At 40.3% G+C, this 19,089-nt stretch overlaps 1 protein-coding gene across 1 annotated transcript in view; it reads right to left on the bottom strand.

Annotated features, from left to right (window-relative positions):
* Window positions 1-19,089, bottom strand: part of LOC121390583 (neuroglobin-1-like) — a 128,060-nt gene that overhangs the window by 6,098 nt on the left and 102,873 nt on the right. Inside the window, exon 2 of the mRNA XM_041522432.1 lies at window positions 2,750-2,975. Within this exon, the coding sequence (XP_041378366.1) occupies window positions 2,750-2,975 (226 nt within the window). The remainder of the gene's footprint in view (window positions 1-2,749; window positions 2,976-19,089) is intronic.

Raw genomic sequence — 19,089 nt, 5'->3', positions numbered from 1 at the left:
CAAAACGACACCACTAGAGCACATTGATTTATTAATCATCGGCTATTAGATATTTGGTAATTCTAAGATATAGTCTTAGATAGGAAACCTGCTAAATTTTTCCATTAGTAGCAAGGTTTTCTTTTTATAAGCACCATCCCACAGACAGGATAGAACATACCACGGCCTTTGATATACCAGTCGTGGTGCTCTGGCTGGAACAAGTATTATTACTAGTGGTCAGTTTGGTTTCCAGTCTAAGTTTGGCATTTTTTTCATATAATTTTTGCATTGCATTCACTTGCTAGTAGAGCTATTTTACTTTGGAAACACTCTCTTATTACAAGATATATATATATGAGAAAGATACCCCTCCGCAAAAACGTAATCATGAAACTGGTTTTATTACACTCTCTGAGATACGTGGGCGGGACGGAGCCCAGTGGTAAGAGCGTTCGCTTGATGCGCAGTCTGTCTGGGGTCGATCCCCGTAGGTGGGCCCATTGCGCTATTTCTCACTCCAGCCAGTGCACCACGATTGGTACATCAAAGGCCGTGGTATGTGCTATCCTGTCTGTGGGACGGTGCATATAAAAGATCCCTTGCTGCTAATCGAAAAGAGCCCTTTCCTGTCCTGGACGGAAAAACCGGCTGCAATCTAATTAAAATTAGCTCCACTATTACATGGTGGATCTGACAGCAGCCAGTTGGAGCTCATGTCCACCAATCAAAACCTTACTTGCAGAATCCTGCCAGTGATTTAAAAATAATTTGAAAACATTCCGAATTATCCTGAGGGTATACGACATGTTTCGTGTTTCCTTAACCATATGTCCGAAGCCATATAACCGTAAATAAAATGTGTTGAGTGCGTCGTTAAATAAAAACATGTCCTTCCTTTCTCCGAGAGAAACAACTCCATACGGCTTTATTTACAATGTGGAAGATAACTTGCATTACATTAGAAAATGTCCGCTACACCACGATTTAAGGGGGGTGGGGTGGGGGGGGTGGGGGAGGTGGGGGGTGTCATACATGCTTCTACCGTGCCTGTTGAAAGCACCATAATTCAGAAGAAAAAAAATTATATAACATTTTCCATTATGTATGTATGTATGTATGTATGTATGTACATGTATATATGTATGTATATATGCATGTATGCATGTATGTAGGTGTGATCGTCCATATAAAAGATCCCTTGCTACTAATGAAAAAAAGTAGCGGGTTTCCTCTCTAAGGCTATACGTCAAAAACGTAGTGGGTTTCCTCTCTAAAACTATACGTCAAAATTACAAAATGTTTGACATCCGATGATGTGCTCTAGTGGTGTCGTAAAACAAACTTTTTTTCGTTTACAGTTGACTTACATCAATGCACTATCTACGTTTACAGTTTACTTGCGTCAATGCACTGTCTTCGTTTACAGTTTACTTACGTCAATGAACTATCTTCGTTTACAGTTTACTTACGTCAATACACTGTCTTCGTTTACAGTTTACTTGCATCAATGCACTGTCTTCGTTTACAGTTTACTTGCGTCACTGCACTGTCTTCGTTTACAGTTTACTTGCATCAGTGAACTGTCTTCGTTTACAGTTTACTTGCGTCAATGCACTGTCTTCGTTTACAGTTTACTTACGTCAATGAACTGTCTTCGTTTAAAGTTTACTTGCGTCAATGAACTGTCTCCGTTTACAGTTTACTTGCGTCAATGCACTGTCTTCGTTTACAGTTTACTTACGTCAGTGAACTGTCTTCGTTTACAGTTTACTTACGTCAATGAACTGTCTTCGTTTAAAGTTTACTTGCGTCAATGAACTGTCTCCGTTTACAGTTTACTTGCGTCAATGCACTGTCTTCGTTTACAGTTTACTTACGTCAGTGAACTGTCTTCGTTTACAGTTTACTTACGTCAATGAACTGTCTTCGTTTAAAGTTTACTTGCGTCAATGAACTGTCTCCGTTTACAGTTTACTTGCGTCAATGCACTGTCTTCGTTTACAGTTTACTTACGTCAATGAACTGTCTTCGTTTACAGTTTACTTACGTCAATGAACTGTCTTCGTTTACAGTTTACTTGCATAAATGCACTGTCTTCGTTTACAGTTTACTTGCGTCACTGCACTGTCTTCGTTTACAGTTTATTTGCATCAATGAACTGTCTTCGTTTACAGTTTACTTGCGTCAATGCACTGTCTTCGTTTACAGTTTACTTGCGTCAATGCACTGTCTTCGTTTACAGTTTACTTACGTCAATGAACTGTCTTCGTTTACAGTTTACTTACGTCAATGAACTGTCTTCATTTACAATTTACTTGCGTCAATGCACTGTTTTCGTTTACAGTTGACTTGCGTCAATGTAGTCTTCGTACTTATGTCAATGTACTGTCTTCGTACTTACGTCAATGAACTGTCTTCGTTTACAGTTTACTTACGTCAATGAACTGCCTTCGTTTACAGTTGACTTGCGTCAATGCACTGTTTTCGTTTACAGTCAACTTGCGTCAATGTAGTCTTCGTACTTACGTCAATGAACTGCCTTCGTTTACAGTTGACTTGCGTCAATGCACTGTTTTCGTTTACAGTCAACTTGCGTCAATGTAGTCTTCGTACTTACGTCAATGTACTGTCTTCGCACTTACTTCAATGTACTGTCTTCGTACTTACGTCAATGTACTGTCTTCGTACTTATGTCAATGTACTCTCTTCGTACTTACGTCAATGTACTGTCTGCGTACTTATGTCAATGTACTGTTTGTGTACTTACGTCAATGTACTGTTTCTGCACACAGTACCCCGCGTGCTTCTTCCCCAGGCTGGTCATTATGTTCTTGATTTTCTCCACGTCGTCTAGTCTGTTGATACACTTCTCTACAATGCCCATTACTCGCAGGGCGTGGTCCTTCAACACAACACTGTACTTCATCTCCTTGTGGGTCAGTCCCCGGAACAGTATGAACGACTCCTGGAATTCAGGGTTCGCCTCGAATAACCTGCAGCGGAAAACAAAAACAAGACGTTTAAATGCACAATTAAAGGTATACTGTCACGGATTTAAGGACATTATTTCGCTAAAAATGGATAATAAATAAAAATTACATTAATTGTTGGAAACCAAATCTAGCTATCGCGCATCACCTTAACTGAACCATGATGGAGTGAAGTCCATGTCATCCCTCTCGGCAATTTTAGTTTTTGAATTATGAACCATTGCCATAATTCAATTATTTTTACAAAATGTCATTACTAAATGGAAAGAAAGAAATGTTTTATTTAACGACGCACTCAACACATTTTATTTACGGTTATATGGCGTCAGACATATGGTTAAGGACCACACAGATTTTGAGAGGAAACCCGCTGTCGCCACTACATGGGCTACTCTTTCCGATTAGCAGCAAGGGATCTTTTATTTGCGCTTCCTACAGGCAGGATAGCACAAACCATGGCCTTTGTTGAACCAGTTATGGATCACTGGTCGGTGCAAGTGGTTTACACATACCCATTGAGCCTTGAGGAGCACTCATTACTAAATGGAGTATGGTGGTTATGAAGATGGTTGAATAAAGTACATTTAGGGACAAATCAAATTATTTTTGTTCAGGTAATAGTTTGTTAGACCATTAAATAGGTCAGTGGTCTGTGACAATATGCATTTAAGTCCAAAGTTTGTTTTGTTTAACGACACCACTCGAGCACATTGATTTTGTTAATCATCGGTTATTGGATGTCAAACATATGGTCATTTTGACACAGTCATAGAGAGGAAACCCGCTACATTTTTTTCCCATTAGTACCAAGGGATCTTTTATATGAACCAACCCACAGATAAGATAGCACATACCACGGCCTTTGATATGCCAATCGTGGTGCACTGGCTGGAACGAGAAATAGTCCAATGGACCCACCGACGGGGATCGATCCCAAACCGACCGCGCGTCAAGCGAGCGCTTTACCACTGAGTTACGTCCGACCCCAAACTATTAAGTTCAGTTCGTTTCTACAATCCAGATAAATCATTTTACAAACAAGACTTATGTCGTATTGGAGACATGGCAGTATTCAATGCTGAAAGCGGGGCGTAGCCCAGTGGTAAAACTCTCGCCTGATGCGCGGTCAGTCTGGGATCCATCCCTATTGGTGGTTCCTTTTGGACAATTTCTCGCTCTAGCCATTGCACCATTACTGGTATATCAAAAGCCGTGGCATGTGCTATCTTGTCTGTGGGATTGTGCATATCAAAGATCGCTTGCTACTAATGGGAAAATGTAACGGGTTTCCTCTTTTAGGCTATATGTCAGAATATATTTCGATGACCGAACGCTTATCACGGTGATTTTGTAAATGCGGGCGAATGGGTCCTAGCAACAATGTTAGACTATCTGTGAGACCAAAAATTATTTTTATCCGCTGAGCCAGTGCGTTAATATCTATGTATCTACTATTTAAACCCGACACGTACACTATCTACATATTAATACACGTTGTACATTTATACTTTCATGGTAGGTTTGTGAACAAACTCCTGTCTTTAAAGATGCAGACCTTAGTTTTAACCCGTAAAAAATGGAAACTAAGCTTAGTTAATTCACAAACCTGTAACTCATTTAGATAAAGTTACAATAGAGTGAAAGAAGAGACTGTGACGTTAAAACCGGAAATATCCTTAAAAATAGACTAGAACTCGAATCAATAAACCGCTACTTTTCAGACGCACGTGCGTTTTTTTAAATATGAAATATTTGGTACTACAAACACCAGGATGACCAGAAACACTTCGGTTCTACGGAAATGGATAACCTAAAGAATAAAACATAAGTAATGTTTGATTTCAGTGATCATAAACGTCTCTAATAGTGAAACATATGCTGTAGTGTTTAAAAACTAGGTTCTGTCCCTTTAAGGCATGACAAGCCACGTGGTTTATAGAGACAACCATAGAATTAGTTTACTGTGCATTCTCTTTAAGACTGTCTCGGTAGTCGGGGCGTAGCGTCACACGATTGAGTAATGTTGGTATAAAGTGCTTTTATTGGCAATAGCTTTTAGGCTTTTACTTGTTATATTAACTGAAACTAGTTAGAGCAAGGAAGGAAATGTTTTATTTAACGACGCATTCAACACATTTTATTTACGGTTATATGGCGTCGGACATATGGTTAAGGACCACACAGATATTGAGAGAGGGAACCCACTGTCGCCACTTCATGGGCTACTCTTTTCGATTAGCAGCAAGGGATCTTTTATATGCACCATCCCACAGACAGGATAGCACATACCACGGCATTTGATATACCAGTTGTGGTGCACTGGCTGGAACGAGAAATAGTCCAATGGGCCCACCGACGCGGGGATCGATCCCAAACCGACCGCGCATCAAGCGAGCGCTTTACCACTGGGCTACATCCCGCCCAGTTAGTAGAGCAATGTACTCTTGTACCGAAAGTCGTCCATTCGAATCTCCTCAGTGCCACAGATGGTGTTAACTTGTATGGCATTGCCATGAGCCGGTAAGTATGTTCGTCTTTAAAAACAGGGCCCCGTTTTACAAAGCGATCTTAGCGCTAAGAGGTAGTTAAAGTGATCGTAGCTCTAAGATCAACTTTAGTGTATAGGTACCATATGTACCTAAGGTGATCATAGCGCTAAGATAAACTTTAGTGTGTAGCTGCCATATGTACTTAGGTGATCATAGCGCTAAGATACACTTTAGTGTGTAGCTACCATATGTACTTAAGGTGATCGTAGCGCTAAGATCAACTTTAATGTATAGCTACCAATGTACTTAAGGTGATCATAGCGCTAAGGTAAACTTTAGTGTGTAGCTACCATATATACTTACGGTGATCGTAGCGCTAAGATAAACTTTAGTGTGTAGCTACCAAATGAACTTAAGGTGATCGTAGCACTAAGATAAACTTTAGTGTGTAGCTACCATATGTACTTAAGGTGATCGTAGCGCTAAGATAAACTTTAGTGTGTAGCTACCATATGTACTTGAGGTGATCGTAGCGCTAAGATAAACTTTAGTGTGTAGCTACCATATGTACTTAAGGTGATCATAACGCTAAGATAAACTTTAGTGTGTAGCTACCATATGTACTTAAGGTGATCATAGCGCTAAGATAAACTTTAGTGTGTAGCTACCATATGTACTTAAGATGATCGTAGCACTAAGATCAACTTTAGTGTATAGATACCATATGTACTTAAGTTGATCGTAGTGCTATGATCGGTTCATCGAACGGGTCCCTGATAGATAAATGTTGGTGCCCATCTGGTGAGTCGTGGCAAAAGGTCAGCAAGAAGCATGATGGCAGATTTTATTCAATCAATTCGATTTTCACAAACCGATCAACTTTCGATTAAGCAATCTGTTAGAATTATATGAACATACTAGGAAAAACAAATATAATTGTAAGGACCATCCACATGTAGTAATGTTGGTACAAAGTGCTTCTACTGACAGTCGCTAGAATGTTCCCATTAGCTCAGTTGATAGAGCACTGAACTTTGGTACTGAGAGTCTGTGGTTCGAGACCCCTTAGCGAAGTTTGCTTTTGTTATCTGTTACACACATATTTTGTTCACCGGCACATAACTTAAAGTGCAGGAATTTTTGCAGGGGAGTCTAGGCTGTGTCAAGCGAATTTTATGGTGGGTGTGGGTGAGGGTGGGGGGTGTCGAGACATGCTCCTCGAAAAAAGAGACATTTTACTTGATGGGTAGTGTGTGTGTGTGTGTGTGTGTGTGTGTGTGTGTGTGCTTGTGTGTGTGTGTGTGTGTGTGTTTGTGTATGTGTGTGTGTGTGTGTGTGTGTGTGTGTGTGTGTGTGTGTGTGTGTGTGTGTGTGTGTGTGTGTGTGTGTGTGTTTGTGTATGTGTGTGGGTATGTGGGGGGAGGGGGGTCGACCACCGAAAGCCACCCTCTGTACACATACCTAAATTTGCTAATTTATAAAAACAACTGTTTAATTTTCTTCCTTATGTAGACATGAAAACAGACACCAAACCAAGATATTTAAATCCATTCCATCATCTAAATTTCTTCTCTTTTTTTTTTTTTTTTTTAACCGGTCACCACAATGGTAGAGCCGTTCCCGATCAATTTTCGATTACAGGCGATCACCATCTCGGACATTAGATCGAAATCCGTTTTCAAAATGCGAGATCGCTTATGGATTACAGAACCTGACATTAGAAATAATTAGAAAACTGACTTCTAAACGACGAGTCTGATCAGTGCACGAAGAACTCGAAATGATTGCATTACACGAGAAGCCATCACGCATTTCACACTCTCCGCATTCGGCAGGTGCTGCCAGTATTACCGCTGATCAATCCGCGGTGCCGTTACATCCTTGCGAGACTCATTCTCCGCTCATTCTATTGGCTAAGGGTGAATGAGATCGCAGACATGCAGACGACAAAGACCCGACCGCCCTCCCCCTCAAGGCTGGTTCGTTAACAACGTTATTGGAATCGGTTTAGATTGATTACAAACTAATTTGGTTAGTTTACGGAAACCAGATCTGTTGTCGCTGTTGGGACTCGAGAGATAGACGTAGAAAATGGGTAAATTTTCAAATCGTCGTCGTGTTTGTTTACCCAATGGATTACGACGGAAGGTCAAGGTCTATAGTCAGTCGCACGTGCTAATCAAGACAAGACTGTTTATCAAACGTCCCCATTTAAGCCCCAGTCTCACTGTCACGATTTTGCACCCGACTAGCCACGACCAGTCCCGATCTCATCCAGCCACGACTGCTCCCTACTTTTCGCTAAATTTTGATCGGATCGACATAACTCCTGACCTTGACACGAATGTCCTACGAATGCCCAAGATTACTGACGACTGTTGTAAGAATGTACTACGTTTTCCAAGCCGATGTTCCACGTATAGCTACGACGTACCACAACGCCACTACGTTGCCAACTACGAATGCAGTACAACCTATCACGAATTAGCACTGTCTGGCCCGACTGCGCCACGACTCACCACGATCTGTCCCGTCTGTGCCACGAATCACCAGGACTGTACTACGACTACTGCCGGTCTACCCTGACGTCGTACGAATTGGATAAATACTGCTCCCGATTAGCTACGAACTCATTGCTATGTGCTTGCCATCCAATGCACCGAGGGCGTGGTAAAACTGCCATCTGGCCTCAAACTGGTCAGCTATCAGCAGGGGATCACTTCATCTGCATGTTCAGACTTCACAGACATCACGCACAATGGAGGAGATGGTGTTGTGGGCCACTCTGAAACCATACGTCAGGGAATGGTAACTGTCTCCTGTCGCTAGGTTCCTGAGGGTTAGACCCAGCTTCAATCCAGGTGGAATTGCATGCATGTACCATGTGTCCTTCTTCTCTGTTCTGACTCTGTTAAGCAGTTCTTGGAACACCATGGGTTCTAGCCTCATAAAGTTCTTGTAACCAGGTACATCTTCCTGACTCAGCTCAACCATCAGGCGTTCATACTGTCCTAGCAAAGGTCTTCTGGTCAACCAGGCCCTGGTCCAAAATCATTTAGGTCTCCTTACACCTCTTCTTCTTCTGTCCTCCTCAACTTGATAGGCAATTGCCAGGTCATGCTGTGCATTATCTGCCTCCAGTGCTTCGAGATCATGGAGAAGCAACACTATTCCAGGATCATCCATGGTAGACGTTCTTTGGATATGTTCTTGGTAGATGTTCACTGGTTGGAAGTCACAGAATGAATGATTTCAGGGATGTCGACGACCTGTATTTAAAGTGTTTGGCATCGTGAGAAGTCGTAGTAGTTCTTACTGCAATTTTAGCGCTGTCGGATAATTCATAGTGCATTCGGCAATATATGTGGTGTCGTCGTGTTAGTTCGTGATAATTCGGGACAAATTCTTAGTACGTTCGTAGTGTAATCGGCATAAATCGTGGTTGATCGTAGTTCATTCGTAGTACAATTGTGCCATAGTCGTAGGACCCTCGTACTAGTTCTTGCTGGGTCTTGTGCAGTCGTACTTGGGAAGTGCCACGAATAACCACGATTATCACGAATGCCTCTACGACGGTCTCAAGAATGCCGTACGAATGCCGTACGACTTGAAAAAAAAACAGCCGATCACTCCCGACAGTTTTGAACATGTTCAAAACAGTCGGGAGCCTATCCCGATGACCCACGAACACTCAAGAATACTGGCGACGACATTACGATCGTACTACGACTGCTGCCGATTTTTCAGATCGTGGCTAGTCGGGAGCAAAATCGTAACAATGAGACTGGGGCTTTAAGGGGCATACACAGACCGGATTCCCCCATCTCTGGTCTGGGCAGACAACCCTGATAGCTGAGGTGTGTGTCCCCGGGACAGCGTGCTTGAACCTTAATGAGATTTTAGCATGAAAATAAGTTGAAGTGAAATAAATGACTGGACGCGGTGCGTGCGTGCGGTCCGTTTTGGATGTTAACTTATTTTCGTGCTTATATCCAATTAAGGTTCAAGCACGCTGTCCTGGGCACACACACACACACTCACACACCTTAGCTATCTGGGCTGTCTGTCCAGGACAGTGGCTTAGTTGTTAGTTGTTATTGGTTATTGAGAGAGAAGAGGGTGTAGTGGTCTTATATCTACCCACTGAGTCGTTAAAACTCGTTCTGGGTGGGAGCCAGTACCGGGGCTGCGAAACCTGTACCTACCAGCCTTTTGTCCGATGTCTTAACCACGACTCCACCGACACCGGTTTCGTTATCAAATACCACTATTTCCAGTAATAACATTTAACCAAAACAACTGAAAATTTTCATTAAAATTACAATAGTATTAAGTAACTCATAATTAATGAAAGAAAGAAATGTTTTATTTAACTACGCACTCAACACATTTTATTTACGGTTATATGGCGTCAGACATATGGTTAAGGACCACACAGATTTTGAGAGGAAACCAGCTGTCGCCACTACACGGGCCACCCTTCCGATTAGCAGCAAGGGATCCTTCATTTGCGCCTCCCACAGGCAGGACAGCACAAACCACGGCCCCTGTTCAACCAGTTATGGATCACTGGTCGGTGCAAGTGGTTTACACCTACCCATTGAGCCTTCCGGAGCACTCACTCAGGGTTTGGAGTCGGTATCTGGATTAAAAATCCCATGCCTCGACTGGGATCCGAACCCAGTACCTACCAGCCTGTAGACCGATGGCCTGCCACGACGCCACCGAGGCCGGTCCATAATTAATGCGTCACTGTTATGTCAAAATGAAGGTAATACTGTATTTTCTGGGAAATTAATAAGATTGAGGATTAGTTTCATTTTATCCTTTTGTGTCTACGATATGAAATATTAAGATGGAATTTATTTTTAAAAAGACTATTTCACAACACACCCCCCCCCCCCCCCCCTCCCAGTGTCTTCAAATTGCTACAACTATTGACAACTGAAAACAATAAGGAGATAAATAATCTTGGCAAATTCTTTCAACAGGCGAACCAATTTAGAGAACAATTACTTGTACCAGCAAATTAATTATATGTACATAATAATGCTGTTGTTTGTATGTAATGTTTCTGTAAGTCACTCTCCACCATTGTTCCGCACTATTGTATATATTGATGTTTTTCATTGTTATAATACTGATAAATTGTAAAAACTTAACGCAATAAAAGAACTTGAGAACTTGAACTTGGCATTACTGAAACAAATCTAGCCAAGAACTAAACGCCTCTTGACAAATCATTGCAAACGGAGATGGGATGCAGGGTCTCGCTACATGTAATAAGCAATGGCGGACCCGAAATCTCTTAAAACTAATTTCCAATACGCCCGCCATCCATTGGCAGTGATAGTAATATCCGCCATCCGTTTATTTAGGCCGCCATCCAAAATCACAAGTCATGCCATCGTCTTGAACTACCAGAGTAATCAGGTTCATCGTCGTTTACAAGACATTTTCGAAGTTCTTGTACCCTGCAAATCTTAGGTACCTTCCTATAAGTGGAACCAGCTTTACCGATTCCCTCCATCCCTTTCCTGAATACTGGAGAGACCACTGGGTCTGGCACCAAAGTAGAACACGATTTAATCTATAAATCTTTCGCATAACAGAATTTCAAAATCGTTTGATTAATGTAGCTGTTAATCATACCCTATACATAATATTGTAAAACAGCAAAATAATTGGTACAGCTTACGCCATTTAACGATGAACGTCTTCTAATCTGTGTACGGCTGATTTCATCAGGAAACAAGTTATCAGGCATTAGCGTGTCCTAGACACTAATCTACACTAACTGCTAGCTTAACTGTCAGATAATTATAAAATCCCGTGGTCCAATTAGTGAAAAGAAAAATAAATATCGCTGCCTAAATGAACGAACCTCGTAACTGTAATGAACGCTAATGCTATTCCTCACCTTATTTTCTTGACAAAAAAAAAAAAAAAAAAAAAAAAAAAAAAAAAAAAAAAAAAAAAAAAATAATAATAATAAAAAAATAAAAAAAATAAAAATGTCTGAGGAAATTATGTATACAACCGTCTTGTCAGCCAGTAATTATAAATCACACACCAGACATTAAAATCAGACACTGTTTGTCTAATACGGTATTTCGTGGACTACATCAGTAGTTATTAGATTAGATTATGATGTAAAGACCCATCTAATCTTTGAAATATGAACACAATGACTGACATGAATTTAATCGAATCGGGTTTACACTAAACTTATTGAAGAACATATACGGTATCTATGATCCGCCCCACAAGCAACGCCTTTTTTTCATACTATGAAATATACTACAAGTAATTTATTTCTGAGCCGATTGGTTTGTAAATTGCACACAAAAATAGTATTTTTGTTTTGTTTTTTTCAAAAGACTTTTACTTTTATTCTTACGTCAAGCCAAACTGAAATTATGTACAAAAATCATTTTTATAGACTGATAGGACGGACTATAGGCTTGAAGCTTATGTTTTATAGGTGCTTTATCATAGTTGCAAAAAGTTTAAAAAAAAAAATAACGACTCCACTAGAGCACATTGATTTATTTAATCATTGGCTATTGGATGTTAAATATTTGGTTATTTTGACGTAAAGTCTTAGAGAGGAAACACGCAACATTTTTCATTAGAAGTAAGGAATCTTTTATATGAACCATACCACAGACATGATAGCACATACCACGGCCTTTGATGTACCAGTCGTGGTGAACTGGCTGTAACGAAAAATAGCCCATTGAGTCCACCGTCGGGGATCGATCCCAGACCGATCGAGCACGAGGCTAGCGCTTTACCACTAAGCCACGTCCCGTCCACATCATAGTTGCAAGTGTCATATTTTGTTATTTTAAAATTTAATTGTGACACCCTTCCCCCCCTTCCCCCCCCCCCCCCCCCCCCCCCCCCCCCCCCCCTTTTTTTTTTTTTTGGTTCCGTTCTCTGTGATCATCGGGATCCACCGGAAACGCTTTCGGTAATCAAGATAACGGTGAATTATATAAATATAATTTCTCTTGGTTGATCGCAGAGAATTAGAGGAAATTATTTTGTCTTGATTTGTGAGTAGCTCCTACAAGGTGGCGCTTCGGTAAAGTTAATGTTGCACGTGCAGTTGGTAGCACATGTCATTCAGCCCAGGAGACACGACAGGGCAAGTGGTGTGTTGGTGTTATTTTGTATTATGGTGATGTATTACTTAAGAATGATTGTGTGAAGCAGTTAGTTGTAAACGGAATGCAAGTCCGTTGGAACAGTTGTCTGCCCGGACTTGATCTCCTAGGAATGCAGGTCCTAGGTCTAATATACCTAGGAATGCAAGTCCGTTGGAACAGTTGTCTGCCCGGACTTGATCTCCTAGGAATGCAGGTCCTAGGTCTAATATACCTAGGAATGCAAGTCCGTTGGAACAGTTGTCTGCCCGGACTTGATCTCCTAGGAATGCAGGTCCTAGGTCTAATATACCTAGGAATGCAAGTCCGTTGGAACAGTTGTCTGTCCGGACTTGATCTCCTAGGAATGCAGGTCCTAGGTCTAATATACCTAGGAATGCAAGTCCTAGGACTTACGTTCCTTAGGAATGCTGGTCTGACTGCCAGGATATCAAGTCCGGGCCGGTGTAGAAGGAGTTTATTTTTAAGTTGTTTTTATCCTAGGACTTGTATTCCTACCGGACTTAAATTCCTTCTACAGCAGTGACAGAAATACTAGTCCGGCAAATTAGATGTCCATTTATTATACTTTGCAATTTGCACGAGCTGCCAGAAAGACACGAGAAATAAAAAGAGGTTTTGGCAGCCTTTCCTGGTAGTGATGGATAAGTGTACGAGTCTCTTAAGATTATTGTCGGTTCAAATCTCCATGTAAAAAAATATTTTTAAGTTTGAGTATCAATTTTTGTAATCGTCTTACATTTTTGTTACAATATTGAAGTAGGACGACTATCTGTCTTTTTTTCAAAAGTATATAAGGCTATATGTCCAAGTGTTCAACACGAAGAAATATACCCCCCCCCCCCCCCCCCCCCCCCCCCCCCCCCCCCCCCCCCCCCCCCCCCAATATGTAGCCCAAAATTGTTTTAAAAATATATATATGAAAACTGGTAACTCCAAAAAAACTAACATTTGGTGAACAACAAAAGACAATTTCTATATGCACCAGCATAATGTTTAATAATATGTTTTGTAAGTTTATATTTTGACGGTAAGTAACAATCTGATTAATTGTGATTTTCTAATCTTTGTCCGATCGGAATCCTAGTCTGTGGGACCTGTATTCCTAGGAATTTAAGTCTGTGGGACGTGCATTTCGAGGAATATAAGTCCGTGGGACTTTTATTCCTGGTACTCCTAGTCCACAGGACTCCAAAATATCGAAATTGTAATGCCATACTATTAGGCGTAACAAGTGTCTTCGTAAGGAAATCTAGTTTAAAAAAATAGAAATGAGAAAATGTCAATAATTGAAAAAATGCCATATCAATCAAAACAGTAGCCAATTAATTCTTACCCTCGAGGAACTATAACAGGAACGCGATAACTGTGACGTATATATTAGGAAGGAAGGAAGGAAGAATATGCTTTCTTTAACGACGCACTCTTTTTATTTACGGTTATATGGCGTAAAGAAAGAAAGAAATGTTTTATTTAACGACGCACTCAACACATTTTATTTACGGTTATATGGCGTAAGACATATGAATAATAATAAAAAGTTTGTTCTTTTAACGACGCCACTAGACACAATGATTTTTTTATCTTATCATCGGCTATTGGACGTCAAACATATGGTCATTCTGACAATGTTTTAAGAGGAAACCCGCTGTCGCCACATAGGCTACTCTTTTACGACAGGCAGCAAGGATCTTTTATTTGCGCTTCCTACAGGCAGGATAGCACAAACCATGGCCTTTGTTCAACCAGATACGGTTTGGAGTCGGTATCTGGATTAAAAATCCCATGCCTCGACTGGGATCCGAACCCAGTACCTACCAGCCTGTAGACCGATGGCCTAACCACGACGCCACCGAGGCCGGTAACATATGAATAAGGACCACACAGATATAAAGAGAGAGAGAGAGAGGAAACCCGCTATCGCCACTTCGTGGGCTACTTTTTTTTCGATTAGCAGCAAGGGATCGTTTATATGCACCATTCCACAGACAGGATAGTACATACCATGGCCTTTGTTACACCAGTTGTGGAGCACTGGCTGGAACGAGAAATAGCCCAATGGGTCCACCGACGGGGATCGATCCCAAACCGACCGCGCATCAAGCCAGCGCTTTACCACTGGGTTACGCCGGACCGCCACTCTGATATTTTAAACAAGAAAACCAGTTCCATATGAAAGCGTAGTCATTAAAGAGGAGCTGTTTGTTGTAACATTCTTAATAGCAGAAAAGTGCCTGAACCGCTTTTGCATATAGGCACGTAAATAACAGTAATAGAAAACTGAGGACAGTACCTTAATAAATAATTTTTTGTTCATTATGCAAGTACGATACTGCGCCTTTATTTTAAAGGCATATTGTCACAGACGACTCACCTATTAAATGGCCCAACAGAGAATTTTTTGAACAAAAATATTTGATTTTCCTCTAAATGTACTTCATTCAGACATCTATGTAACCACCATACTCAACTTATTAATGATATTTTGTGAAAATAATTGAATTATGGCAATGGTCCATAATTCAAAAACTAAAATTTCCAAGAGGGATGACATGGATTTCACTCCATCATGGTTCAATTGAAATGATGCGATAGCTAGATTTGGGTTTTAAAAATTAATGTAATTTTCATTTATTATCGATTTTTTTTAGAGAAAGAAAGAAATGTTTTATTTAACGACGCACTCAACACATTTTATTTACGGTTATATGGCGTCAGACATATGGTTAAGGACCACACAGATTTTGAGAGGAAACCCGCTGTCGCCACTACATGGGCTACTCTTCCGATTAGCAGCAAGGGATCTTTTATTTGCGCTTCCCACAGGCAGGATAGCACAAACCATGGCCTTTGTTGAACCAGTTATGGATCACTGGTCGGTGCAAGTGGTTTACACCTACCCATTGAGCATTGCGGAGAACTCACTCAGGGTTTGGAGTCGGCATCTGGATTAAAAATCCCATGCCTCGACTGGGATCCGAACCCAGTACCTACCAGCCTGTAGACCGATGGCCCGCCACGACGCCACCGAGGCCGGTTTTTAGAGAAATAAGGTCCTTAAATCCGTGACAGTATGCCTTTAAGGATTGAACTACCAACGCGGTCCGGTTTTGTCTGTTGTACGTAGGCAATACATAAATGCCCCCAAGAGAAATCGCCACAGTACGTCATAATAAGCCGATCAGGTACAAGAAATTCCTTTTCAAGTACCTCCATTTGTAATTCTCAATTTAGTGTATCAGTTGTCATTATTTCGGTTAACGGTTGTCTGAATTTGGAGACTGTGAATACACATAAAAAACGAAGTCGATATCTGGCGTCCTTGAATCAAAATACCAGCATTTCTATTCTGGATGTTATTTTAAGTCACAGAGACATCGTTATAATTCCCCGTCAAATATAATTATTCTTCGAGCATGCTCGCCGAACGCAGCTGATATAACGTACCGGATCACCCCGACAGAATTAAAGGTACTTCGCTCTCAAAATAATTTTCACCAATATTTTTGTAAAGTACCCCGACAGAATTAAAAGTACTTCGCCCTCAAAGTAATTTTGACCAATATTTCTGTAAAGTACCCCGACAGAATTAAAGGTACATCGCCCTCAAAATAATTTTGACCAATATTTCTGTAAAGTACTTACAATTCCTTGTTTGAAATATTTTTATATATTATAGTTTGTTTTATTTAACAACACCACTAGAGCTCATTAGTTTATTAATCATCGGCTATTGGATGTCAACCATTTGGTAGTTTTGACATATAGTATTGGAACCGGAGCCAGTAAAATGATTCACGTTTATCACAGCATATGCCTTGAAATGTTGTGGATTCTAATGTCATTATGTTACATAAGCAGAGAATAATTTAATATGTAAATCAGCGATGGTCAGTCATCAGAGGATCATTTGTACCACGTTTGGTTGAAATCTACATGTTGGAACTTTAGAACAACTTGAAAATCTCTCAGCCAATCAGAGGCTAGGGCAGACATAGATTTCGAATCGTCGTGAAAAATAACAACACTTAGTAAGGGCCCTGAGAGATTCGTTTGTACCAAGTTCGGTTGAAATATGCATGGTCAAATATGATGGCCATATTGGATTTTCAAATAGCCCACATATGACAACTTGGTTGAAATCTGCCTAGTGGGACTTGAGAAGTAAAAAATATCTCTTGGTCTGAGGCCAGGTCCGCCATCTTGGATTTCAAAGCGTGACGACCCCCCCCCCCCCCAACCCCCGCCCCCAGAACCCCCCCCCCCCACCCAAAAACAAAACAACAACAACAACCCAACAACAAACAAACAACAAAAAACAACATTGGTTAGAGCTATGAGAGGATCGTTTGTACCAAGTTTGGATGAAATTTGCATTGTGGAACTTGAGAAGAAGTCAAATATGTCTCGACCAATCAGAGGTCAGGATGACTATCCATGATTTCGATTCGAAAAAATAACAGCAATTTGTCAAAGCCATTAGAGGATCATTTGGTCGAAATCTATGTGGCGCAATTTGTGAAAAAGTACTCCCCCCCCCAAAAAAAACCCCCCCAAAAAAACACAACCCAACCCAAAAAACCCCACAAAAAACCACACAAAAACAACAACAAAACAAACAAACAAACAAACAACAACAGCAACAACAAAAACACACCCCCCCCCCCAAAAAAAAAAAAAAAAAAAAAAAAAACAACAACAACAAAAAAACAACAACAACCCTCTCTGTATATCAGAGGCCAGGGCGGCCACCTTGAATTTCAAATCGGCCAAAAAATAACAACACTTGGTCAAGGTTATGACAAGATCATTTGGACCAAGTTTGGCTGAAATCTGCGTGGCGGGACTAGAGAAAACGTCGACAGTGTGGGAGAGAAACATTTGGACTCCGGACACCGCGCCATCACATAGCCCTTCGCCAGTTCCTGTGGCCCTTGAAGCCTGATGAGCTAAACATGTAGCGGGTTTTCTCTGAAGACTATGTGTAAAATTGGTCAGTTGTTTGACATCCAACAGCTGATGATTAATTAGTCAGTGTGTTCTGGCGATGTCGTTAAATAACACACAGTTGTAACTTTTCATTATTAAAATATTGACCTATACTCCTTCCCACAGGGAACGCCTTTTTTCATACTATGGAATTTGCTACAAGTTATTTATTTCTGAACCGATTGTTTTCTAAATTGCACCAAAAAAATAGTTTTAATTTTTTTTATTTCCGTAAAAAACCCTTTACTTTTCTTCTTATGTCAAACATAACTGAGTTTATTTTTACCCCCCCCCCCCCCCCCCCACACACATCAGCTGTCTGTGTTTAAAGGTACACAGGTCAAGTACACATTAGAAACTTCATTTTATTTATTTCGTTTAAACTTGACCAATGGGTGAGCCATTTCTCGTTCCAGCCAATGCACCACGACTGGTATATCAAAAGTTGTGATATGTGCTATCCTGTCTGTGGGATGGTGCATATAAAAGATCCCTTACTACTAATGGAAACATGTAGCGGGTTTCCTCTCATATGGGCTATTTCTCGTGTTAGCCAGTGCACTACAACTGGTATATCAAAGTCCGTGGTATGTGTTACCCTGCCTGTGGGATGGTGGATATAAAATATACCTTGCTACTAATGAAAAAGAAAATGTAGCGGGTTTCTTCTCTAAGACTCTATGTCAAAATTACCAAATGTTTCAAATCCAATAGCCGATGATTAACAATTATCCAATGTGTTCTAATGGTGTCGTTAAACATAAACAAACTTTAAATTTTATTGTGAGCGAACTTCATGCAAAATAATAGTTTTTGGCCAATTAATTTTTTATTTTTTTTAAATGTTTATATTATATATATTTTTTATTATTATTTGTAAAACAAACCAATGAAATAGTATACCGCCTCTCCGTTTAAAATGGAGAGCAATGCATTGTACTTTTGACGTAGATAGTGGATTTAGCCAAAATATACTGAAGAATGGTAAGAAAATCAATGTTGATGATATATATTCTATAGTCCGTCACACGGCGAACGCCTTTTTTCATACTATGGAATTTACTACAAGTTATTTATTTCTGAGCCGACTGATTTGTAAATTGAACACAAAAATAATGTGGGTTTTTGTGTGTGATTTTTGCTCCAAAACACTTTTACTTTTCTTCTTTCGTCAAACCACATTGAAAAGATTTACCCCCCCCCAACCCAAAAAAAAAAAAAAAAAAAAAAAAAAAAACCCACACAAAAAACACAATTTTTTTATAAAATGATGGGATGGACTATAAATGTTTAAATAATAAAAAATACACCCGAGACGGCAGCTTTAACATTTCGATATTTAAAATTGCAAAAAACAAAAAGAAAAAAAAGAAAGAAAAAAAAAAGAAAAGAAAAAAGAAGCCCCAGTTCTTAGTTTTGTGAACATGAATCACAAAACCGTATTCGTTATTCTTTATCATGTTTGCA

Source organism: Gigantopelta aegis, chromosome 15 (assembly GCF_016097555.1).
Source record: "Gigantopelta aegis isolate Gae_Host chromosome 15, Gae_host_genome, whole genome shotgun sequence".
NCBI lineage: Eukaryota > Metazoa > Mollusca > Gastropoda > Neomphalida > Peltospiridae > Gigantopelta > Gigantopelta aegis.
This window is presented reverse-complemented; position numbering and strand designations above follow the sequence as displayed.